Below are 26,602 nucleotides of genomic sequence, written 5' to 3' on the forward strand. Positions count from 1 at the left end.
GTGAAGTGACACAACGGACGTGACGAGGTTGGTACTAGGTGGGGATTGAACCAGGGACCCTCGGGTTGCGCACGGCTACTCTCCCAACCCTGCCTCGCCGTCACCTCTGTCTCCGCATCCCGCTGGTCTAGCATTAACCCATGGGTGTCAAACTCTGGCCCGCGGGCCAAATTTGGCCCGCCGTACAATTTCATTTGGCCCTTGAGGCAATATCACATTAACATTAGAGCTGGCCCGCCGGTACTATAAAGGCACTGCCTTTAGCGTTGTCTACAATATGCTGTCACGTCCGCTTTTACTCCATACAAACAGTGTGCCGGCCAAGTCACATGATATATGCGACTTGTACACACATTTAAGTGAATGCAACGCATACTTGCTCAACAGCCATACAGGTCAGACTGAGGGTGGCCGTATAAACAACTTTAACACAAATATGCGCCACACTGTGAACCCACACCGTACAAGAATGACTAACACATTTCAGGAGAACATCCGCACCGTAAAACAACATAAACACAACTGAACAAACACCCAGAACCCGTTGCAGCACTGACTACGACCAAAACCCGCCCCCCACCACCAACCCCACCCATCTCATTATTATTTTAAGATTTCTTAGCCTGTGGAAAAATGTAATGTTGATATTTACCTCAGAAGGCTGCAAATAGAAAAGAGGCATTAAATGTTTTATTGAAATTGTATTTATTTGACCATTTATTTTTTTTCTTTTGTTTTTTGAATGCTGATTTTGCACTATTAAGTTATATAATTATTGCTTGTTTCATATTCATTGTTCAAGCAAATCAGTGTAGCAAACTTAGCAATAATTAACAATTTATTCATGCACTTTCTCTTGTTACTTCAAGGCTTGAATGTTTGATTCATTCATTATTGTTATTTTATTTTCAAATTTATTATTAGCCTGTGGACAAAGTTTATTTTGATATTTACCTCAGAATGCTGCAAATAGAAAAGAGGCACTCAATTTGTATTTAAATTTTATTTGATATGCCATTGATATTTTTTAATTATTATTATTATAATTTGAAACTCAATTTTGCATGTCACTATAAAGTTATATAAGCCTTGCTTGTTTAATATTCAATGCAAAACTTATTTGGGTCCCTATTAAAAGGTTCATTTGTTCAACCCTTGGCCCGCAGCTTTGTTCAGTTTAAAATTTTGGCCCACTCCGTATATGACTTTGACACCCCTGCTTTAACCGATCTGGACATCTTTGACCCCAAGGTGGCTTATTTTGCAGTTGTACTCAATCAAAAAAGTACAGGAAATAAATCATTCACCAATATGTGAACATTTTTGTTTGGACATTCTATTCGGCTGAATGACACACTATACACATTCCCTTTACTGTTGTTGACGAAAGTAACGTTTGTTGTTATGCGCCCAGGAAATACGTTTTGCTAATACTCGCACCTCCACCTCTGAAGTTGTTTGTTAAATTAACATCAGAACAAACCACGGGTATAATGCAGACTTCATACAGAAGAAAGTGTCGGATTCATCGCCGTAAAAATTGTTTTTGCACAATCACACTTTTTATATAAAGCAATAACTGAATGGAACAAGCGCATCAACTAACTCAAGAACAATACACAATTTGTTTTTTTTTTTTAAGGAAAAAAAAAGTCCTGTTTATACATTACATACATACTTACAGTATATCATCAGTAAAAACTGTTATTGCCAGTACTTTTAATGGCAAGTCCATTCCTTGACTAGATATTTAGTCATGTTTGAGGGACGATACATTCTTCCTCTTCTACCTCTCATATTTCTAAGCTGCCAGTTGATGTATGGAAAGATAACATAGACAGAAATCCCACTTTATTGCTCTGCGCTGAACAAATGTAAACGTAAAACTTTCACTGACTGTAATGGAATCCATAAGGACAGACAATAAAATCCACATTCTTTTGTTTTTTTAGGAAAACCACACTGTCTGATATAATTTATCATTAATGTAGTTGTTTGATATTTCATGAAACCACCATCTGTGATAACATGAATTCATCTATCAATTTTCTATAGTACATATCTTCATTAGGATCACAGCCGAGCTAGAGTTTCTTGCAGTTGACTTTGGGTAAGAGGTGAGTAACACCCTGGACTGGTCACCGGCCAATCACAGGACACGTTCCATAATATGGAATGTGTCCTGTGATTGGCCGGTGTGAATGTTTGTATATATGGAATCCATATTTACAAACAAACATTCACACTCACATTCAAACTGTACAATAACTGTACAATCAAAATAACATAAGATGTTTTCTTACACTCTACAATTACCACACCATTTAGATTTTATTACACATACAAAAAAAATAAATTTATATATGTATTATACTGTACAATTAACATAAGATGAATGTTTTAATTATGTCACACACTTAAGATAAAATAAGATTTTTCATTAAAGTATACAATTGACTTGAATGTCTTTGGAATGTGGAAGGCGAAAACTTAACATTAACATGTTCCAACAATAATTAAAACCTTCAAAATTCTTGACTATGAGGCAGACATGCTCACCAATAGTTCAGTGAAGTGAATTAATTAACTCATATATTTTGCATATGGTGAATGTTTATATTCATCTTGGAGAAAGCATGCCTGTGGAAATCGTTGCTTTCTCGGTCCGAATCGCTCTCGCTGCTGGTGGCCATGATTGTAAACAATGTTCAGATTTGTGAGGAGCTCCACAACCCGTGACGTCACACGCACAACGTCTGCTACTTCCGGTACAGGCAAGGCTTTTTTATTAGCGACCAAAAGTTGCAAACTTTATCGTCGATGTTCTCTACTAAATCCTTTCAGCAAAAATATGGCAACATCGTGAAATTATAAAGTATGACACATAAAATGGAGCTGCTATCCCCGTTTAAATAAGAAAATCTCATTTCGGTAGGCCTTTAATTTCAAATTAAAAGACACAAGAAAGTGCAAGTGATAGTCACAATGGTTTATTTTTGTCTTTTAGGTACAATAAAATCTAAATATTCTTTGGTTGCAAAGCTTTTTATACATGTAAGAAAAGTGTTAAAATGTGTGAGTGAAAGCCAACTAAACTACTTCAAACTGGTTTGTCAAAGTGAGCGGTGCATGGCTAGCCATTGAAAAGTGAGCACACAATACATATCTTTATTTCCTAACCTGTTACGGAATGTTGTCAGAACCTTGTGGTAATGTTTTGGGTATATGTTTTTGGATCTATTTAAAATATTCAATTCAATTAGTATTTTTTTAAGGTGTATAAATGCTGAGAATGTGAAAGTGCTTTAGTTAATAACAGCATGAATACAGTGGTACCTCAGTTTTCCTTAGTAATTAGCTCCAAAAGATCTGACCAAAACCAAAATCGTATACAAAATTAATGTTCTCCAAAAAAGGTCATGTAAATTCAATTAATTCATTCCCAACACCCACAAATATGAACACAAAACAATTTTGATAGAGAATATTTATACTTTTGCATGCAAAAACCGTGTTAAATTCAATAACAAATGAGGAATGAAATGGACAAATTCAAATTTAACATTACTTTTAATTGAAAACTCTTCTTAGCGGTCATGGAAGGAAGTGGAGTTTTTGGTTTTATTAGTGTTTCTCACCTTCTTTTCAAAGTGCTGGGAATCACAACTTTCTTTGGTCCCCTAATGCAGTGGTTCTCAAATGGGGGTACATGTACCCCTGGGGGTACTTGAAGGTACGTGAGATTTTTTTAAAAAGTTCTAAAGATAGCAACAATTCAAAAATCAACAAAATATGAATGTAAGTTCATCAACTGTGAAAAGAAATGCAATAATGCAATATTCAGTGTTGACTGCTAGATTTTTTTGTGGACATGTTCCATAAATATTGATGTTAAAGATTTTTTTTTTTTTGTGAAAAAATGTTTAGAATTAAGTTGATGAATCCAGATGGATCTCTATTACAATCCCCAAAGAGGGCACTTTAAGTTGATGATTACTTCTATGTGTAGAAATCTTTATTTATAATTGAATTACTTGTTTATTTTTCAAACAGTTTTTAGTTATTTGTATATATTTTTTTCCAAATAGTTCAAGAAAGACCACTACAAGTGAGCAATATTTTGCACTGTTCTACAATTTAATAAATCAGAAACTGATGACATAGTGCTGTATTTTACTTTTGTATCTCTTGTTTTCAACCAAAAATGCTTTGCTCTGATTAGGGGGTACTTGAATTAAAAAAATGTTCACAGAGTGTACATCACTAAAAAAAGGTTGAGAACCACTGTCCTAGTGGATTATTGGAGACTTGAATTTGTGGGATGACACGTGGCCCAATGTTACCAGGGGTGGATTGGCCATCATGGAGTTTTCCCAGGGTGCCAATTCATAATGGGTCCATGAACAGCCATTTTTGACATTTCAATCCATCCTTTCATTTTCTACCGCTTGTCTCTTTTTTGGGGGGTCGCGGAGGGGTGCTGGAGCCTATCTCAGCTACATTCGGGCGGAAGGCGGCGTACACCCTGGACAAGTCGCCACCTCATCGCAGGGCCAACACAGATAGACAGACAACATTCAGACTCACATTCAATTTAGTGTTGCCAATCAACCTATCCCCAGGTGCATGTCTTTGGAGGTGGGAGGAAGCCGGAGTACCCAGGAGGGAACCCACGCATTCACAGGGAGGACATGCAAACTCCACACAGAAAGATCCCGAGCCGGGGATTGAACTCAGGACCACTCGGGGCCCTCGTATTGTGAGGCACCTGCACTAACCTCTATCAATACTTTTATTTGCAGCGGAGGAAGAAATAGAGAAAGTAGAGAACGAAAGAAACCGGCATAGCTCGGTTGGTAGAGTGGCCGTGCCAGCAACTTGAGGGTTGCAGGTTCGATTCCCACTTGTGCCATCCTAGTTACTGCCGTTGTGTCCTTGGGCAAGACACTTTACCCACCTGCTCCCAGTGCCACCCACACTGGTTTAAATGTAACTTAGATATTGGGTGTCACTATGTAAAGCGCTTTGAGTCACTTGAGAAAAGCGCTATATAAATATAATTCACTTCACAATTCACTAAAATATAGGTGGTGCAAAGACATTCGGAGATAGAAAAAGAAAAGCTATAGTGACACAACCAACTAAAGGCAGAAACAAGTTATGTCTGCAGGGGCAGCCGGCACATACTGAATATGCGCACAAATTGTTATAAAATGTTTGAGGTGGCGACTTGTCCAGGGTGTACCTGATTGTAGCTAAGATAGGCACCAGCGCCCCCCGCAACCCCGAAAGGGACAAGCGGTAGAAAATGGATGGATGTTTGTCCCAGTTCGCCCATGCTTGTCAAAACGGATTGTTTGGCCATACAGTTACAAAACACCACATACGAAAACCGGCAACAATCTTAGCCCACATTTTTGCCAAAAACCGAATCGTACAAAAATGTGGGGTATACGAAAACCGAGGTACCACTTTATAACTAGGTTCGCTCCAGTGTTTTTGTGCAGGATACGACGACGCTGTGTTGTGTGCATGTTAGCATTGCGTTGACAGAACATGTGAACAAACTCTTATTTCTCAAGTGCTGCTGAAGGCTCTTCCTTGCATTCCTGATCCTGAGGCAGTGTAGTAGACATAGCATACTCCTCACTGACACCTTCAGATGTCGTGCTGACGTTCACACACGAAGGCTCTTCCTCCTGCTGCTCTGCCGGCGCTGCCTGGTTTTGGACCTCTATAAAGGTCACCTCCTGATCATTGCTGCCCGGCGGGGACAGTCGGATGTCCTCTTCAGGGAGTGCAATCTCCTTCATCTGGTCGGCATGTTCTTCAGGAGGGTGGGAGTCAGAGTTGTTGTGAGGCTGGCGACACACACAGTTTAGAGGTCAACAAATGAAGAGTCCAAAGTCACAAAAGGTCAGGTGAGGTCATACCTTTTTGATGCCAAAGGTCAGAGGGGACACCTTCAGGCTGGATGTTTTCTGTTTGATCTTCTCTCGTTGCTCAGCCGAAACAATTTTGGTTCCAATCTTTGTCATCTTTTTCTCAATGTTTTGTCGTGAAAACGCCTTCTTCAGGCTGTCAACCTGCACACACACGACAATAAGATTTAAGTGTGTGTATATTAGGGCTGTCAAAAGTTAAAGTCTGTGTTTCTCTAAAATTCCCTGTTTGGAGGGGCTTCAGCATGCCAAAGAATTCAAAGTAAATCAATTGCTCAGCAGAGGCTGTTGATTGCTCTTTTGTCCGAAAATTTGCAACCAAATCCTGGACCTGAGCTTCAATGCTCCCAGACATCCTCTGATTTTGAAACATTGTCTGGTCTTAAAGGCCTACTGAAACCCACTACTACCCACCACGCAGTCTGATGGTTTATATATCAATGATGAAATATTAACATTGCAACACATGCCATGCTTTTGTAAGGGGCGCTGGAAGCCGGCAGACCCGTCAGCGATCCTGTTCTGTCTCCCTGTAATGTTTGTCTGATCTTGAATGGGATTGTGCTGAAAATTGTAATTTTCCTGAAGGAACTCTCCTGACGGAATAAATAAAGTACTATCTAATCTAATACGGCCTTTTTAGTTTATCCATCCATCCATCATCTTCCGCTTATCCGAGGTCGGGTCGCGGGGGCGACAGCCTAAGCAGGGAAGCCCAGACTCCCCTATCTCCAGCCACTTCGTCTAGCTCTTCCCGGGGGATCCCGAGGCGTTCCCAGGCCAGTCGGTAGACATAGTCTTCCCAACGTGTCCTGGGTCTTCCCCGTGGCCTCCTACCGGCTGGACGTGCCCTAAACACCTCCCTAGGGAGGCGTTCGGGTGACATCCTGACCAAATGCCCGAACCACCTCATCTGGCTCCTCTCGATGTGAAGGAGGAGCGGCTTTACGTTGAGTTCCTCCCGGATGGCAGAGCTTCTCACCCTATCTCTAAGGGAGAGCCCCGCCACACGGCGGAGGAAACTCATCCTTTTTAAGTTTACTAAATTGCAATTTTAAATTTTCCGGGAGTTTTTTCTTGAAAACGTCACGTAATGACGACGTGTACGCTTGACGTCACGGGCTGTTAAAAATATGAGCGCTACACACACACACACACATCTAAAAGTCGTCTGCTTTAACAGTATAATTACACAGTATTTTGGAGATCTGTGTTGCTGAATCTTTTGCAATTTGTTCAATTAATATTGGAGACGTCACAGTAGAAAGATGGAGTTGGGAAGCTTTAACCTTTAGCCACACAAACACACGGTGATTCCTTGTTTAAAATTCACGGAGGTGAAACTTTACTGTGGATCAGAGCGGACATGGATCCCGACTACATGTCAACCAGCAGGTTTCGGTGAGAAAATTGTGGTTAAAAAGTCGCTTCTTACCGGATATCAGCTGAGCTTGTGCCGCCCATACACCTGCCGTCGATTTCCCTGAGACACTGCGCGTCAACACCCGGCCGTGGACGTACACTTCCGACTATCAGGTACTGTTAAACTCACTAAAACACTAGCAACACAATAGAAAGATAAGGGATTTCCCAGAATTATCCTAGTAAATGTCTCTAAAAACATATGAATCCGTCTCAATGCAATCGCTTTTTAAAATTTTTTTTCTTCTAGTCCGTCGCCATCAATATCCTCAAACACAAATCTTTCATCCTCGCTCAAATTAATGAGGAAATTGTCGTTTTCTCGGTCCGAATAGCTCTTTTTGTTGGAGGCTCCCATTAAAAACAATGTGAATATGTGATGAGCCATCAAACATGTGACGTCATCGTCTGCGACTTCCGGTAGAGGCAGGGCTCTTCTCTTAGCACCGAAAGTTGCAAACTTTATCGTGGATGTTCTCTACTAAATCCTTTCAGCAAAAATATGGCAATATCGCAAAATTATCAAGTATGACACATAGAATAGACCTGCTATCCCCGTTTAAATAAGGAAATCTCATTTCAGTAGGCTTTTAAATATGTTCATTTGAATGTAAGGGCAGCACGGTGAAACAGGAGTTAGTGCATGTGCCTCACAATACGAAGGTCCTGAGCTCGGGATCTTTCGGTGTGGAGTTTGCATGTCCTCCCCGTGACTGCGTGGGTTCCCGACGGGTACTCCGGCTTCCTCCCACTTCCAAAGACATGCACCTGGGGATAGGTTGATTGGCAACACTAAATTGGCCCTAGTGTGTGAATGTGAGTGTGAAAGTTGTCTGTCTATCTGTGTTGGCCCTGCGATGAGGTGGCGACTTGTCCAGGGTGTACCCCGCCTTCTGCCCGAATGCAGCTGAGATAGGCTCCAGCGACCCCAAACGGGACAAGCGGTAGAAAATGGATGGATGGGCTTACTACCAAAGATGTTCAGAATTTGAGTGAAATATATAGGGGCAGATTTTTTGATTTCAGAAACTTGGCTTACTAAATTACAATGAAAGACATTAGTATTAATGGGTATAATGTTTACCGCACCGATATGCCAAAAAAAAAAAGACGGGGGTGTAGCTATTTATGTGAAAATCAATATTTAATGTTTCAAAACCATGAATTGATTAACGTGACCCCGACTTAAACTAGTTGAAAAACTTATTCGGGTGTTACCATTTAGTGGTCAATTGTACGGAATATGTACTGTACTGTGCAATCTACTAATAAAAGTTTCAATCAATCAATCAATCAATCGTTCTTTCCCAGTCAATCAGTAAACAAATTTAATGTTTGGCTTTGGATGTAGAAAAAGTAAGATCACGATATATTACTGTGGTTGGGTGTTACAGGCCTTCATCTGCTTCAAAGGAGGCGCTTAAATCATTAAAACAGCTTTGGGTAGTTTAATCTACACTTATGTCAGGAGATTTTAACTGTGATTGGTTATATGCAGCTTCTGGTGAATTTAAAAGGTTTTGTGATTCTGTTAATCTCACCCAGTTGGTCAATTTTCATGTACAGTTGTGATCAAAATTATTCAACCCCCACACAATTTTGGTGTTTTAGCAAGTTGGACATTTATTCCGTATTTTGTTTATAGTCATATCAAATAAAGATGTGTCAATTAGACAAATGCAACGTAAATTGTAACACTGTATTTTACAAAATACCAAAAAAGGACATTTTTCTTAATATCTCATTGACAAAATGATTCAACCCCCTAGTTACATGCATCTTTAGTACTTAGTAGAACACCCTTTGGCAGTAATTACATCCTTCAAACGTGATACATAACCGGACACAAGCTTCTTGCAACCATCTACAGGTATTTTAGCCCATTCCTCTTGGGCAAAGGCCTCCAGTTCATTCATATTCTTGGGCTTGCTTGCTGCAACTGCCTTCTTCAAGTCCCACCACAGGTTTTCTATAGGATTAGAAATAAAGTTCATAATGCCTTGAACGCGCTGGAGATTCCCAGTACCTGAGGCAGAGAAACAGCCCCAGAGCATGATTGACCCCCCACCATGCTTAACAGTAGACAAGGTGTTCTTCTCTTTGTAAGCTTCACTTTTTCTCCTCCAGACAGAACGTTGATTCATAGGCCCAAAGAGTTCCACTTTTGTCTAATCACTCCATAGAACAGTTTCCCAAAACCTTTGGGGTTTGTCCAGATGATTTTTGGCATACTGGAGTCTATTTTTCTTGTGCCTGCTAGTCAGAAGTGGGGTGCGCCTGGGAGTTCTGGCATGGAGGCCTTCATCTCGCCTTATTGTCTGGGACGAAACCTGCGTTCCCCCCTCTGCAATGTCCTGTTGTAGTTCCTCAGCTGTTACCCGGGGGGTTTTCACCACTGTACACACACAGAATCCTCTTTTTACCACGCCCAGGTAGTGTTTCCACTCTGCCTTTAGCTTTAAACTTGCGAATTATGCCAATTACGAAGAAAAGGTTACATTATGGAAAGCACAGGTCCAAAGTCATAGCAAGTCATTCTTCCGACAAAACAAAATTATTTTCATCCACGATTGCCATGAGCCGTCATCACTACAGCAAATGCGTGCTACATTGCCTATCATTGGTCCAGGTCATTGTATTGTGAGGGTATTAAATCCATCACAACTGGACTGTTTGGTTTGTCTTAGAAGACGTTTCATCTCTCATCCAAGTAGAATTCATCAGTTTTTGCTCGGGCTTAGATTGGTCAGATCTCGTCTAGCGGCTAGTGCCAAAACCCTAAATTTTCTTATCCAAACATCCATCCATCCGTTTTCTATCGCTTGTCTCTTTTTTTTGGGAGGGTGGCGGGGGGTGCTGGAGCCTATCTCAGCTGCATGCGGGCGGAAGGCGGGGTACACCCAGGACAAGTCGCCAACTCATCACAGGGCCAACACAGATAGACAGACAACATTCACACACTAGGGCCAATTTAGTGTTGCCAATCAACCTATCCCCAGGTGCATGTCTTTGGAAGTGGGAGGAAGCCGGAGTACCTGGAGGGAACCCACACAGATACGGGGAAAACATGCAAACTCCACACAGTGGCGACTTGTCCAGGGTGTACCCCGCCTATCGCCTGAATGCATCGACCCCCCGCAACCCCAAAAGGGACAAGTGGTAGCAAATGAATGCATGTGTATATTATTTTTTAACATGTTTTGTTTGATAGTCCTTAAATACAGAATTTTTACCAGGCTGAATATTACACTGTAGTTTTGCTCCATAATGCCATATATATTAGGTAGTGCCGTGAAAGGAAAGTAGTTTGCATTGAAAGCATGCCATACAGTAAATGATTATGTGAGCTTTAAATAGGTCTATATGCATGTATTAAATTTTGGAGGGCCAAACAAAACCACTCTGCAGGCCAAATTTGGCTTGCGGGCCCCAATTTTGTCATTACCGATGTTGCGACCACATTTCCTGGTGGTCGCTAAGAGACGGGGATGGGTTTCGAGTTTGAATTACGCGCTTAACTTTGACATATATTTGAGGTTGATGTAATATGTCACAGGAATAAGATGGCATGAACGGTACAAAAATCAAGCGTAATGGCAGAAAATGAAGAGTGTAATAAAGCGTATAAAAGCGGTAAACAAAAGTACGGCATCCAAGCCTGGCCTCTCTACTGTTTCCTATTTCCAGCCCTGACAGGTGAATGCAAGTCCTTAAAGGCCTACTGAAATTAGATTTTCTTATTCAAACGGGGATAGCAGGTCTATTCTATGTGTCATACTTGATAATTTCGTGATATTGCCATATTTTTGCTGAAAGGATTTAGTAGAGAACATCGACGATAAAGTTTGCAACTTTTGGTCGCTAATAAAAAAGCCTTGCCTGTACCGGAAGTAGCAGACGATATGCGCGTGACGTCACCGGTGTGAGGGCTCCTCACATCCTCACATTGTTTATAATGTGAGCCACCAGCAGTGAAAGCAATTCGGACCGAGAGAGCGATGATTTCCCCATTAATTTGAGCGAGGATGAAAGATTTGTGGATGAGGAAAGTTAGAGTGAAGCACTAAAAAAAAAAATGTATTAGACACATTTACTAGGATAATTCTGGAAAATCCCTTATCTGCTTATTGGGGTAATATTATATTAGTGAGATTATAAAGTCATACCTGAAAGTCGGATGGCTGCGGTGAACACTGAGAGAAGCCGAGGAGCCAAGATCACAGCTGCCTTTTTGAGGTGCAGGATGAGGTCGCGTAATCCACTCAAGTCTCCGGTAAGAGCCTACTTAATATCACAATTTTCCCATCCAAAAACTTGCTGGTTGACGTCGAGAAACATATTTGCTTGACCGCTCTGTGTTAAAGCTTCACAACAAACAAAGAAACACCGGCTGTGTTTCAGCGCTAAAGGCAGCCGCCATCCACTGCTTTCCACCAACAGCATTCTTATTTGACGTCTCCATTATTAATTGAACAAATTGCAAAAGATTCAGCAACACTGATGTCCAAAATACTGTGTAATTGCGCGATGAAAAGAGACGACTTTTAGCCGTAAGTGGTGCTGGGCTAATATGTCGTCTCCAACCGATAACGTCACAAACACGCGTCATTCTGCAACGTTTTCAACAGGAAACTCCACAGGAAATTTAAAATTGTAATTTAGTAAACTAAAAAGGCCGTATTGGCATGTGTTGCAATGTTAATATTTCATCATTGATATATAAACTATCAGACTGCGTGGTGGGTAGTAGTGGGTTTCAGTAGGCCTTTAATTACTTCCTGTCAGGTAAATCGTGTAGCCACAACCATTCCACATGCGACCAGAAACGCTCTCATCCCAGCAGACACACCCCCCCACACACACACATTGCTCCTAAAAACCAAATTTTGGCTCCTACACCTGGTTTAAAAGAGACGATATAACACATTCTTCCTGTGGGTGTCTTACCTTCTTCAAACTGGAGCGTTTCAGTTTCTCAGCTCTGGACTTTTCCATGTTCTCCAGGTCATGAGGCCACATCTCCTCCTCCAGATCCTCCTCCAGACCCACATCCTCGTCAGATGATAAGTTGATGGTATGGAGGCCACCCTCCGAGGGCTGATCACCTTCAACCCCTGGCGCTTGCTCCTCCCCTTCTTCTAGAATCTCATCACGAGGGAATGGTGGAGGATCCTTCAAAAAGACACTGGAGGGAATCTCGTTCTCCTCCTGTAAGGAACAGCACAGGCACCACAAACACACCTTAACACTGAACTGCTAATCACTCTGGTGTAAGTGCTAAAGAAGCACACACATGCTAATATACACATGTTTTAGCATGGCCATATGGAATTTGGAGAATGTGGATTGTGTGTAATACCCAGGCTTATGCTTCTCGGAGATCTCCTGGTTCCATCCCAAGGAATGCCAGACCACATGATCTCATGGTCCATCCCAAGGAATGCAAGTCGATTAAATTATTTAATGTTGATAAAGAAGCACAGACGAGCTTACACACACGCATTAGCATGACTGTAAGGATTTTGGAGAATGTTGAATATTGGTGAGAGAACCCAGGCTTATGGTTCCTAGTGAGCTCCTGTTCCATCCCCGAAAATGCTTGATGATCAAATGATCTTTTGTTCCAGCCCGAGAAATGCCAGACCACATGAACTCATGTTCCATTTGAAAAAAATAAGAGTGATCATGTAATCTCCATCCTGAGAAATCCCAGTTATAGACCACACATTCCCATGTTCCATCATAGAAAATAAGAGATTACATGAACTCATGTTTTATCAAATAATATTTGAGATTACATTGACTAATGTTTCTTCAGAGAAAATAACAGCACACATTGTCTCATTCCATCACAGGAACTCCATTAATCACAGAATCGCATTTTACACCACGGTAGATCAAATGAGGTTGTGTTCCATCCCGCAAAATGCCAGTTGATAACAAAGAGTGAAATAATTAGAGCTCACAAACCTGAAAGATAAGGACTTTAAAGAGGTTTCTGTTGGCCAGGTGGGCGTGGTTGGCCTCCAGTTTCTTAACCTGTGCACCCTGACGTTCCATCTTGTCACGTACCTGAAATATACATTCATTAATAATAATTTGGAAAGAGTGACAATTATAGTAACCTGGCATCCAGCATGCACATAATGTAGTAAACTTCAAGGTACCTCCTTCATGGTGACGGAAAGTTTGCGGCTCTTGTCTAGCAGTTTGCTGACGGTGTTGGAGGTGTGAGTGTGATTCTTGGATAGTTTGAACATGTCAGCCTGGATCCCTCGGACCACGCCCTCCATCTCAACCTGGTGCGCCTAAAAACAAATTCAATTCGTCAGGCTATCTGGGGTTTTCATTAACATATTTTCTGTAATGAAAACGTGTCCGTGAGGTTCATAGAATAATGTTTTAGTGAACTATGTAAGAGCAATATATGGATTATTATCTAAAGCAGGGGTGTCCAAACTACGGTGAGCAGGGCAAGTGGCGAGAAGTATTGCTGTCCTGGGTAAAACAAGGCACATTCTTAATCAAAAAACATTACACACTCTTTATTGTACACTTGTTTTTACCATATTTGAGTTACTGTCTAGAAGTTTGGGGAAATACATACAGGACGAACATCCAACCACTATTCATAATGCAAAAAAGGGCCATCAGACTGATACATAACACAGGACCCCGAGAACACACTAATGGATTATTTATAAAAACATTTGATTTAAAACTACCAGATCTCATCCAACTCAAGACTGCCCAAATGATTTATAAAGCAAGTAAAGATTTACTTCCAACAGGGTTACAGAGAAGATTTTTACAAAGAGAAGGGAATTATAATTTAAGAGGAGAACTACTTTTTAAGATCCAATATTGTAGAACAACGCAGAACCGAATGAGTATAACAATAGCAGGGGTTAAAATATGGAACTGTTTAAAGGATGAAATAAAACACAGCACCAACATAAACCAGTTTAAAAAGATTTTAAAATCATTTATCATTAGTAAATATAAGAAAGAAGAGCAAACATTGTTTTAGAAAGACAATAATATATAATATTTATATAAATACAATTTATGATTTCATAATTATACATATAGGTTGTATTAAAATGTATATATTACCACTTTATATGGAATTTAAATAAATTGTGTATATATAATATATATATATGTACAAATGTATATGTTTGATTTAAATGTTAAACTGTGTATATGAGACGTGTGCTACATATATGTTGCTTATATATTGTTTAAAAAAAAAAGTAATTTATGTGAAGCATGTTTTAGATTTTATATATTTTGAACCTTGTTCTTGTTGTGATGGGGTAGGTTTATATAAGCGTTGCTTCAACCTACACCCTTTCGGCTCAATCATTGCTCAAATGAGTGTTTTTTTTTTCTTTTCTTGTTGTTGTTCTTTGTTTTATGTGAAGATTGCCGAAATAAAATACATTGATTGATTGAAGTGCGACTCGCCGGCATCTTCACTCTGGCCAGCGAGACGTCACAAGTTTGTTAAGAAATTTGGCCTGGGAAACATCTTGTTGTTACCTTCAACCCTGTGACCATCCTGTGAATGACGGAATACATTTTGCTTCAATCATATTTTTCAAGAGCATAGCATCGATTTTAACGACCCAATCCAAACAGCCTTGTGAAATGCAAATAATCTATATCCAACACAAAAAGTTAACACCCGTGGTCTCACATAACACACAACTTGCCCTCTCAACTACAGTGGGGAAAAAAAGTATTTAGTCAGCCACCGATTGTGCAAGTTCTCCCACTTAAAATGATGACAGAGGTCTGTAATTTTCATCATAGGTACACTTCAACTGTGAGAGACAGAATGTGAAAAAAAAATCCGGGAATTCACATTGTAGGAATTTTAAAGGATTCATTTGTAAATTATGGTGGAAAATAAGTATTTGGTCAACCATTCAAAGCTCTCACTGATGGAAAGAGGTTTTGGCTCAAAATCTCAAGATACATGGCCCCATTCGTTCTTTCCATAACACGGATCAATCGTCCTGTCCCCTTAACAGAAAAACAGCCCCAAAGCATGATGTTTCCACCCCCATGCTTCACAGTAGGTGTGGTGTTCTTGGGATGCAACTCAGTATTCTTCTTCCTCCAAACACGACACGTTGGGGCGGCATAGCTCGGTTGGTAGAGTGGCCGTGCTAGCAACTTGAGGGTTGCGGGTTCGATTCCCGCTTCCGCCATTCTAGTCACTGCCGTTGTGTCCTTGGGCAAGGCACTTTACCCACCTGCTCCCAGTGCCACCCACACTGGTTTAAATGTAACTTAGATATTGGGTTTCACTATGTAAAACGCTTTGAGTCACTAGAGAAAAGCGCTATATAAAATATAAATACCAAAATGGATACACGGATGATACAGCTGAGGATTGGGAGAATGTCATGTGGTCGGATGAAACCAAAATAAAACTTTTTGGTTTGAGAAAAAGACACATCATTGAATGATTTTTGCATCCTTTAGATGCATTAAAAATTCAACATGTTGAATAGGTTGTTTAAAATGGGTACATTAGATAGCAAGTTAAGTATAAAGTGTCAGGCAGCTCAAGGAACTCATTCATTTACTCTGGGAATGTCGGTGAATAAAAAGTGGTGGTCTTGTGAGAATTGCCTTATTTCTCCATCCTAGGCCATCGTAGGTCACGTGAGGTGTTTGCCTCACGAGACCTGCTAATGTAAGCCAAGTTAGCTCATGTGTGTTGAATTGGAGATGACTGGAATAAATGAGTCGTGTATGAAACAAGCTCAGCTTCTCATTAACAGAACATAGTGTCGCAGTTGAGGACTCCATCCCTACAGTGACCACAGAATGGCAACGTTTGGGCCACCAGAATGTTTAATTTTGCCGTAATGAGGCAACGCTTTTTAGAACAAACACACTTACTGTAATTGAACACATAATGCTAACATGCTCTAATCATATTTTTGACTGCAAACAAGTATTTATAAGTGCAAATGCTTGTGTAGGAACATGCACTGTTTCAAGCAAATATTTAAAATAACTTACAGTTGATGTATTTAAAGTAACAATGTAAACATCCAGTTAAACAAGTGTAAAATAATAATGTACAAATTTTTACATTAATGGAAGCTGTATCCTCTACAGTGGTCATTTTTTATATCAATCTGGGACATGTTGTTTCTCAGATAAGTTGATTAACAATATAACTTTTAATAATGTAAATACCTCACAAACTGATGTTTGGCCTTACTGGCTTCAAATATATTTTCTGTGTGACGGTTTTAGATGGCAATTTGTCCACCCCTGCCTTCCACCCGAATGCAGCTGGCATAGGCTTCAGCTTCCCGCAGCATGGACAGACAAGCAGTGGAAAAATACAAACCCCATTTCCATATGAGTTGGGAAATTGTGTTAGATGTAAATATAAACGGAATACAATGATTTGCAAATCTTTTTCAACCCATATTCAGTTGAATGCACTACAAAGACAACATATTTGATGTTCAAACTTATAAACTTTTTTTTGCAAATAATCATTAACGTAGAATTTCATGGCTGCAACATGTGCCAAAGTAGTTGGGAAAGGGCATATTCACCACTGTGTTACATCACCTTTTCTTTTAACAACACTCAATAAACATTTGGGAACTGAGGAAACTAATTGTTGAAGCTTTGAAAGTCTAATTCTTAACCATTCTTGTTTGATGTACAGCTTAAGTTGTTTAACAGTCCGGGGTCTTGTCGTATTTTACGCTTCATAATGCGCCACACATTTTCGATGGGAGATAGGTCTGGACTGCAGGCGGGCCAGGAAAGTACCTGCACTCTTTTACTACGAAGCCACTCTGTTTTAACACATGGCCTGGCATTGTTTTGCTGAAAAAAGCAGTGGCGTCCATGATAACGTTGCTTGGATGACAACATACGTTGTTCCAAAACCTGTATGGACCATTCAGCATTAATAGTGCCTTCACAGATGTGCAAGTTACCCATACCTTGGGCCCTAATGCACCCCCATACCATCACAGATGCCGGCTTTTCAATGTTGCGCCTATAACAATCCGGATGGTTATTTTCCTCTTTGTTGCGGAGGACACAAAATCCACAGTTTCCAAATATATTTTGAAATGTGGACTCGTCAGACCACAGAACACTTTTCCACTTTGCATCAGTCCATCTTAGATGAGCTCAGGCCCAGATGTACAGATGTAGCGACCAACTGTAGTTACGGACAGTGGTTTTATAAAGTGTTCCTGAGCCCATGTGGTGATATCCTTTACACGCCGATGTTGGTTTTTGATGCAGTACCGCCTGAGGGATCAAAGGTCTGTAATATCATCGCTTACGTGCAGGTATTTCTCCAGATTGTCTGAACATTTTGATGATTTTACAGACCGTAGATGGTAAAATCCCTAAATTCCTTGCAATAACTCGTTGAGAAATGTTGTTCTAAAATTGTTCAACAATTTGCTTACAAATTGGTGACCCTCGCCCCATCCTTGTTTGTGAATTACTTAGCATTTCATGGAAGCTGTTTTTATACCCAATCATGGCACCCACCTGTTCCCAATTAACCTGCACACCTGTGGGATGTTCCAAATAAGTGTTTGATGAGCATTCCTCAACTTTATCAGTATTTATGGCCACCTTTTCCAACTTCTTTGTCACGTGTTGCTGGCATCAAATTATAAAGTTAATGATTATTTGCAAAAGAAAAAATGTTTATCAGTTTGAACATCAAATATGTTGTCTTTGAAGCATATTCAATTGAATATGGGTTAAAAATGATTTGCAAATTATTGTATTCCGTTTATATTTACATCTAACACAATTTCACAACTCATATGGAAATGGGGTTTGTAGATGGATGGGTTGAGAATGTATCAAGTAGCTTTTTGGTTCCGCGTTGAACATTTTTTTGGTGGGTGATCTCCCGTCGTGCAGTGCGACGAGACCCGCTGAGTCTGTGTCGGTCGCCTTGGATACGCGCGAAACAAAAGTAGCGCGCTTCGCTTTAACACAACACACTCTTACCTCCACCAAAGAGCTTATGTTTTGGCAAAAACAATGTACTGGGAGATGTGTACAAACCCCGTTTCCATATGAGTTGGGAAATTGTATTAGATGTAAATATTAACAGAATACAAGGATTTGCAAATCATTTTCAACCCATATTCAGTTGAATATGCTACAAAGACAACATATTCAATCTTCAAACTGATAAACATTTTTTATTTTTTTTGCAAATTATCATTAACTTTGGAATTTGATGCCAGCAACACGTGACAAAGAAGTTGGGGAAAAGTGGGAATAAATACTGATAAAGTTGAGGAATGCTCATCAAACACTTGTTTGGAGCATCCCACAGGTGTGCAGGCTAACTAGGAACAGGTGGGTGCCATGATTGGGTATAAAAACAGCTTCCCAAAAAATGCTCCGTCTTTCACATGCATCATTTGCATCCCAATTATGATGTGTTTTTATTAGAAATGTCCGATAATATCGGCCGATAAATGCTTTAAAATGTAATATCGTTTTCAAAATTATCGGTATTAAGTTTCCAAAAATAAATTTTATGACTTTTTAAAACGCCCCTGTGTACACGGACGTAGGGAGAAGTACAGAGCGCCAATAAACCTTAAAGGCACTGTCTTTGCGTACCGGCCCATTCACATAAGATCTACAGCTTTTTACACACACAAGTGAATGCAATGCATACTTGCTCAACAGCCATACAGGTCACACTGAGGGTAAACGGATAAACAACTTGAACGCTTTTATAAATATGTGCCACAATGTGAACCCACACCAAACAAGAATGACAAAACATTTCGGGAGAACATCCGCACCGTAACACAACAGAACAAATACCCAGAACCCCTTGCAGCACTAACTCTTCCGGGACGCTACAATATTCACCCCCTGCTCTTGGCGATTACCCTGGAACATTTCTTTAGACACCCCTAACCTAAAGCATGACTGTGGAGTAGAGCAAAAGTTATAGGAATTTAAATTCATTGAATCGATTTAGAATTTGGCCGACATGAATCATAGGCTGGAGCCTATCCAAGCTGAGATTGGGTGAGAGGTAAGGTACACCCTGGACTGGCCACCAGCCAATCCCAGGATATGTACTGTATATACAAAGTAGCATATATGCTCACACTCACAGCTGCGGACTATTTCCACTGTACTATGAACACAACATGCATGTTTTTAGAACGGGGGAGAAATAAACCTACACAAGCAAGGTTAGACTCCAAACTCCACACCAAGATTTTGCAATGGCGATTCAAACCTGAGACGCTGACGTTGTAACCACTAGTCCAACATCACAGTGGATATATGGTAACCTGACTCTCCCCAGATCATCGTAGTTCGCTGAGCTCCACTAAAGGGTTATTATTATTATTGTATTATTATTATTATTGTATCATTATTGCTATTATTGTATGTATCATTGTATAAACCACTTGTCCGTTATCTTGAATGACGTGCTACTTCAACCACTCACATGAAAATCAACCCGTGATGCTGAAGAGAGCCACGCCGCGAAATCCAAAAAACAACAGCCGACATATTGGATAATGAAAGAGCGAAAAGTTCTCTGTTTATCTTTTAAAGAATTTACATTCAATAAATTCGAAAAAAACGTTGTAATAGTAGCAAGGGGTGCGTGCCACCATTGTTTAAATCAAACAGTCGCTTCGGCCATACTTGCAAACCTTAAGATCTACGAATTCAGGAGATAGGGTGGGAAGCGTAAGGGGTTGGTGGTAGCGGCGATGTATATTGTAGCGTCTCGGAAGAGTTAGTGCTGCAAGGAATTCTGGGTATTTGTTCTGTTGTTTTACGGTGCAGATGCTCTCCCGAAATGTGTTTGTCATTCTTGTTTGGTGTGGATTTACAGTGTGGCGCATATTTGTAACGGTGTTAACGTTGTTTATACGGCCACTCTCAGTGTGACCTGTACGGCTGTTGATCAAGTATACCTTGCATTCTAGTATGTGTATTTGTTTGAATGGAGGAAAAGCGGACGTCACGATAGGTTTTAGAGGACGCTAAGGACAGTGCCTTTAAGGCACGGCCCCAATATTGTTGTCTAGGTGGAACTCGGGAGAATTTCGGGAAAATGGCTGAAATTCGGGAGTCTCCCGGAAAAAATCGGGAGGGTTGGCAAGTATGGCTTTAGCATTATGTCACATCTATGAAATCCCACCCAGCGATCCTGATTGGCTCATTGCCAGAAGGCGGGGCCTTGTATAAAAATCTGTGTATGTAATTAAATAAACCACTTGTCCGTTATCTTGAATGATGAACTTCTTCAACCACTCACATCGAAATCAACCCGTGACGCTAATGGGAAATCCAAACCCGGTCGGAAGAAGAGCCAAAACATCCTTGCAATATTAAATACCTTCAAAACCATTCTCTGGTCATCTTTTAAATAATTAATATTCAATAGATTCGACAAAACAGCAAAATCAATGTCAGCACACCATCCTGATTGGTTCATTATTGTTTGCTATCTGGAAAGAGTTTGCAATGCCTTCGAGCGCAGACCCTTGTGTGGAGCTCAGCGAACTACAAGGATCTGGCGAGAGTCAGGTTACTAATCAAAAGCATAATTGTGAAACAGAGCAAAGTTATTGGAATTTCAATTCCTTGAATCGATTTAGAATTTGGCAGACATGAATCAATTCAAATTTAGAACTTTTTACAAATCTATACCGCTTGGCCTCATTGGGGTCAGAGGTAAGCGGAAGCCTATCCCAGCTGAGTTTGGGTGAGAGGTAAAACATACCCTGGACTGGTCAATAGCCAATCCCAGGATATGTACTGTATATACAAAGTAGCATACATGCTCACACTATTTCCACTGTACTATGAACACAACATGCATGTTTTTAGAACGAGGGAGGAAAAAAAAACTTACACAAGCACGGTTAGACTCCAAACTCCACAGTAAGATTTTCCAACGGCGATTCAAACCGTGACGCTGACGTTGTAACCGCTAGTCCCACGTCACAGTGGATATATGGAGACTATAGTTGTCTCCTTCCTGATAAATGTTGCCTTAAATGAGCAATAGAACCCACCCAGTAATGGGCCATGCATGTCTTCTTGTGTGGAGTCATGCATGTAACACAATATATATCAGTGGTTCTAAACCTTTTTTCAGTGATGTACCCCCTGTAAACATAATCAGAACAAAGCATTTTTGGTTGAAAAAAAGAGATAAAGAAGTAAAATACAGCACTATTTCGTCAGTTTCTGATTTATTAAGTTGTATAACAGTGCAAAATATTGCTAATTTGTAGTGCGCCTTTCTTGGACTATTTGGAAAAAAATATATATAAAAATAAGTAAAAACTTGTTGAAAAATAAACAAGTGATTTGATTATAAATAAAGATTTTTACACATAGAATTAATCATGAACTTAAAGTGCCCTTTTAGGGGATTGTAATAGAGATCCATCTGGATTCATGAACTTAATTCTAAACATTTCTTCACAAAAAAATAAATCTTTAACATCAATATCTACGGAACATGTCCATAAAATATCTAGCTGTCAACACTGAATATTGCATTGTTGTATTTCTTTTCACAGTTTATGAACTTACATTCATATTTTGTTGAAGTATTATTCAATACATATATTAATAAAGGATTTTTGAATTGTTGCTATTTTTAGAATGTTTTAAAAAAAAAAATCTCACGTGCCCCTTGGCATACCTTTGAGTACCCCCAGGAGTATGCAACCCCCATTTGTAAACCACTGATATATGCAGTGGCGTGTACAATCTATATAATAAAAAAATATTCTTTAAAATGATTGACAAAATGTGAAAAATGTCCATTTTAAAACATTTTAGTGGCTTTAGGCTCTGTGGCCTTGACAATTGACAGTGAATACTGCAATAAAACATAACAAACATGCTAGAAGTTTTGTCAAGACTTTTAGCAAAAACAAGTGTTTTTTTTGTTCTTCATCCACTTTTTGCGGCTTACATTTGCGAAAGTTGACCCCTTACACCATGGGTGTACAAAGTGCGGCCCGGAACCATTTGCGGCCCGGAACCATTTGCAGCCCGCAGCTAATCCTTTACCGGCCCGCCACACATTCTGCAAAAATTGCAAAATTGATAGTATTGCAAAAATGTCAAAAAATATTTTAAAAAAAGTGGAATGAGGTGAAATCTAATGAAAAAAGTGGCAATGTTGACACAAAGCTGCCATGGAGGCAGTTTTTTTTTCTCTTTTGCCTTTATTTTCTTTTTTTTACATTGCTCATGAAAAAAAAAGACAAAAAAATCTGTTATAATGAATTATTATTTAAAAATCATCACTTTAAAATGTTTTATGTGGAAAAAAAATTGCATATATTGTGTGGTTGCCATATAAAAGCATCAAAGTTTTGACAAAAGAGACTAAAACAAACAAAATAATAGTTCAAACTTAAAATCGACAGATATATCGGAAGTTGATCTTGAAATTTAAGTGTTAAAAGTAATTTAAAAAAAACAAAAATGTATCACTTTCTGAGTGGAGAACCTTTTGGATCTCAAATATATTTAGTAGGATTGTATTTAACTTTTCACTGTGATTACTCAAAAATATTAAATAATTAAAATCAATGGTGTCCTGCATTATTGATCTTTGAGGGCTTTAATTGCTAAATAAATTAACTCTCCTGAAGGAATCAATAAAGTACTATCTATCTAAATACTGCATATTTCAGTTTTACGATAAAAAACAAAGTTATCTTTGACAGAAAAGTCATAAAACCTTATTTGTTTTACTTTATATCAACCTTAAGTTGATATAGAGATTTACTGTAAACATTAAATTAAAAAAAATAATAATAAGACTTATTTTCAACATTTTAGTGACTGAGACCCTCTATGCCAGTGTTTTTCAACCACTGTGCCGTGGCACACTAATGTGCCTTGAGATACGATCTGAGGTGCCGTGGGAGATGATCTAATGTCACCTTTTTGGGGTAAAAAAATTTTTTTGCTAACCAGTAGTTGTAGTCTGCAAATTATGTGTTGTTGTTGAGTGTCGGTGTTGTCTAGAATAACCGTGTAATACTCTCCCATATCAGTAGGTGGCAGCCAGTAGCTAATTGCTTTGTAAATGTTGGAAACAGCAGGAGGAAGTGTGAAGGTAAAAAAGGTATTTAATGCTTAAACAAAAAAAAAAACAAAAGGTGAGTGCCCGTAAGAAAAGGCATTGAAGCTTAGGGAAGGCTATGCGGAACAAAACTAAAACTGAACTATAAAGTCAACAAAACCAGAATGCTGGACGACAGCAAAGACTTACTGTGGAGCAAAGACGGCGTCCACAAAATACATTCGAACATGACAATCAACAATGTCCCCACAAAGAAGGATAATCCATCCATTTTTCTACCGGTTATTCTATTCGGGGTCACAGGGGACGCTGGAGGCTATCTCAGCTACAATCGGGCGAAAGGCTTTGTACACCCTGGACAAGTCACCACCTCATCACAGGGTGAAAACTGAAAAATTCCTGATTGCTAAAACAAAGTAGATGCGGGAAATATCACTCAAAGGAAGACATGAAACTGCTACAGGAAAATGCCCCAAAATATAGGAGCGCAAGACAAAAACAAAGACTATACACAGGAAAACATCAAAAAAGTCCACATAAGTCAGGGTGTGATGTGACAGGTGGTGACAGTACACCTACTCTGAGACAAGAGCTATAGTCATGCATGCTTGGTTATGCTTTAAAGCAGTGGTTCTTAACCTGGGTTCGATCGAAACCTAGGGGTTCGGTGAGTCGGCCTCAGGGGTTCGGCGGAGGTCAAAACCCACCTGACTCATCGTGTAAATACAAACTTTTCCCTATCGGCGTATTATGGATACGGCAACAGCGGACTGATTCGCAGGTGTGTAATTTGCTATGAGACTATGCACTGTGTTGGTTTTGTAGTTTGAACAAGGTGATGTTGATGCACGGTTCATTTTGTGCACCAGTAAAAAAAAAACATGGTAACACTTTAGTATGGGGAACATATTCACCATTAATCAGTTGCTTATTGACATGCAAAATAGTAACATAGTGGCTCTTAATTAGTCATTAAGTACTTATTAATGCCTTATTCGGCATGGCCTTATAACCCTAACCCTCTAACTCTGACCCTAACCCAGGGGTAGGGAACCTATGGCTCGCGGGCCAGATGTGGCTCTTTTGATGACTGCATCTGGCTCTCGGATAAATCTGAGCTGACATTGCTTAACACGATAAATAATAATTCCACTTGTAATCACAGTGTTAAAAATAATGTTCAAATTATAAAACATTGTCATGCATTTTTATGTTCAAGAAGTTGGTAAGAAGTCATTTATTTATTATTGGTTGGTGTGGGGCTTGCCCTCCAGGGGGTTCTTCAGACCACCAAGCACTGACATGGGAGCCTGTTTCAGGGTTACAATATTATTCAATTTTTCAATAAGTCTCTAGCCCCAAGCCCGTCTCTCCTCCTGGCTGCTGCTTATGACATAGCGACAGGCGATCAGATAAAAAGGCCCAGGTGGGCCATCTACGCACCTGTCGCTGATTTCAAGGCCGGTACTGGCAACACCCCGCTTCGCTGCAGGCCCGCAGGCCACACCCCCTCCACAGTTAGCTTCAGAATAACAATGTTATTACAAAGAATAAGAGACCTCTCCAGAAATGTTGGTCTTTCTTAAAAATGCACGTGTTTTGTTGTGTTCAGTGTTTAAAAAAATATATTATATGGCTCTAACGGAAATACATTTTAAAATATTTGGCTTCTTGGCTCTCTCAGCCAAAAAGGTTCCCGACCCCTGCCCTAACCGAATAACTCTAAATTAAGTCTTTATTACTTAGAATATGTTCCCCTAGTGAGAAGCTCTGTCGTCCGGGAGGAACTCAAAGTAAAGCCGCTGCTCCTCCACATCGAGAGGAGCCAGATGAGGTGGTTCGGGCATCTGGTCAGGATGCCACCTGAACGCCTCCCGAGGGCACGTCCAACCGGTAGGAGGCCACGGAGAAGACCCAGGACACGTTGGGAAGACTATGTCTCCCGGCTGGCCTGGGAACGCCTCGGGATCCCCCGGGAAGAGCTAGACGAAGTGGCTGGGGAGAGGGAAGTCTGGGCTTCCCTGCTTAGGCTGCTGCCCCCGCGACCCGACCTCAGATAAGCGGAAGAAGATGGATGGATGGATGTTCCCCTAGTGTTCAAATAACTCTAAATTAGGTCTTTGTCACTTAAAATATATTCCCCATACTAAAGTGTTACCAGAAACATATAACTTTGTCTTGAATTTTAAAAACATTTTATTTTTCACTAAAAAAGGGTTCGACGAATGCGCATGTGAAACTGGTGGGGTTCGGTACCTCCAAAAAGGTTAAGAACCAATGCTTTAAAGTCCATCCATCCATCCATTTCTACCGCTTATTCCCTTTTGGGGTCGCGGGGGGCGCTGGCGCCTATCTCAGCTACAATCGGGCGGAAGGCGGCGTACACCCTGGACAAGTAGCCACCTCATCGCAGGGCCAACACAGATAGACAGACAACATTCAAGTCATATCCAACAATTGCGACCACGACTTTTTACTGTCAACTGAGTTTCGTTTTTTAGTGATTTCTGCTGGTGGTGTGCCTTCGCATTTTTCCAACACAAAAAAAAGGGCCTTGGCTCAAAAAGGGTTACAAAACCCTGCTCTATGCTCCACAGGAGCCCTAAGGATTAAAAAAAAAATTCCATATATTTTGTTATGGTTTGAAAATGAAAAATATCAAAATGGCCCCCGCATGCTTAAATTATTCCGTTTGCGGGCCTCTGTGGAAAAAGTTTGGACACCCCTGCCCTTACACAGTTCGGACCACAAGTGTGCGGTGCGGCCCCACCCTTCACTCACCTCCATCTTGTGCTGGTTCTCCTGCACGACGTCCAGCATGTTGACCAGCTTGTCCAGTAAAGTGAGGACCGTGATGGGGTTGACAGGACCCTGGCCCATCTTCTCCAGGTCAAATCCAGCCATGTCCAAGGTCGGTTTCTCTGGGTTCTGCTGGTCTTTCAACGGCTCCTGGACCTGGGGAGGGACCACCAGGTCCTGGTTTTCGTGGGGGTCAGTGGTCACCATAGTCTTGTGGGCCTGAACGGCGTCCTCAATCCTCGGAAGTAGCAGCCGGACAGGAGAGTCGTGCAGTGTGGAAAAACAGTGGAAACTTTGAGTGTTT

At 40.3% G+C, this 26,602-nt stretch overlaps 1 protein-coding gene across 1 annotated transcript; it reads right to left on the bottom strand.

The window, feature by feature from the left end:
- Positions 1 to 2,974: 2,974 nt before the first annotated feature.
- LOC133555130 (caveolae-associated protein 2-like) lies at positions 2,975 to 26,602 on the bottom strand. Its single transcript, XM_061904643.1, has 6 exons — positions 26,281 to 26,602; positions 13,528 to 13,672; positions 13,335 to 13,432; positions 12,312 to 12,572; positions 5,934 to 6,086; positions 2,975 to 5,861 (listed from the first exon to the last, which is right to left on the bottom strand). The coding sequence occupies exons 1-6, from the start codon at positions 26,503 to 26,505 to the stop codon at positions 5,571 to 5,573; spliced, it is 1,173 nt and encodes a 390-aa protein (XP_061760627.1). The 5' UTR covers positions 26,506 to 26,602; the 3' UTR covers positions 2,975 to 5,570.

This window comes from Nerophis ophidion, linkage group LG06 (assembly GCF_033978795.1).
Source record: "Nerophis ophidion isolate RoL-2023_Sa linkage group LG06, RoL_Noph_v1.0, whole genome shotgun sequence".
Taxonomy (NCBI): Eukaryota; Metazoa; Chordata; class Actinopteri; order Syngnathiformes; family Syngnathidae; genus Nerophis; species Nerophis ophidion.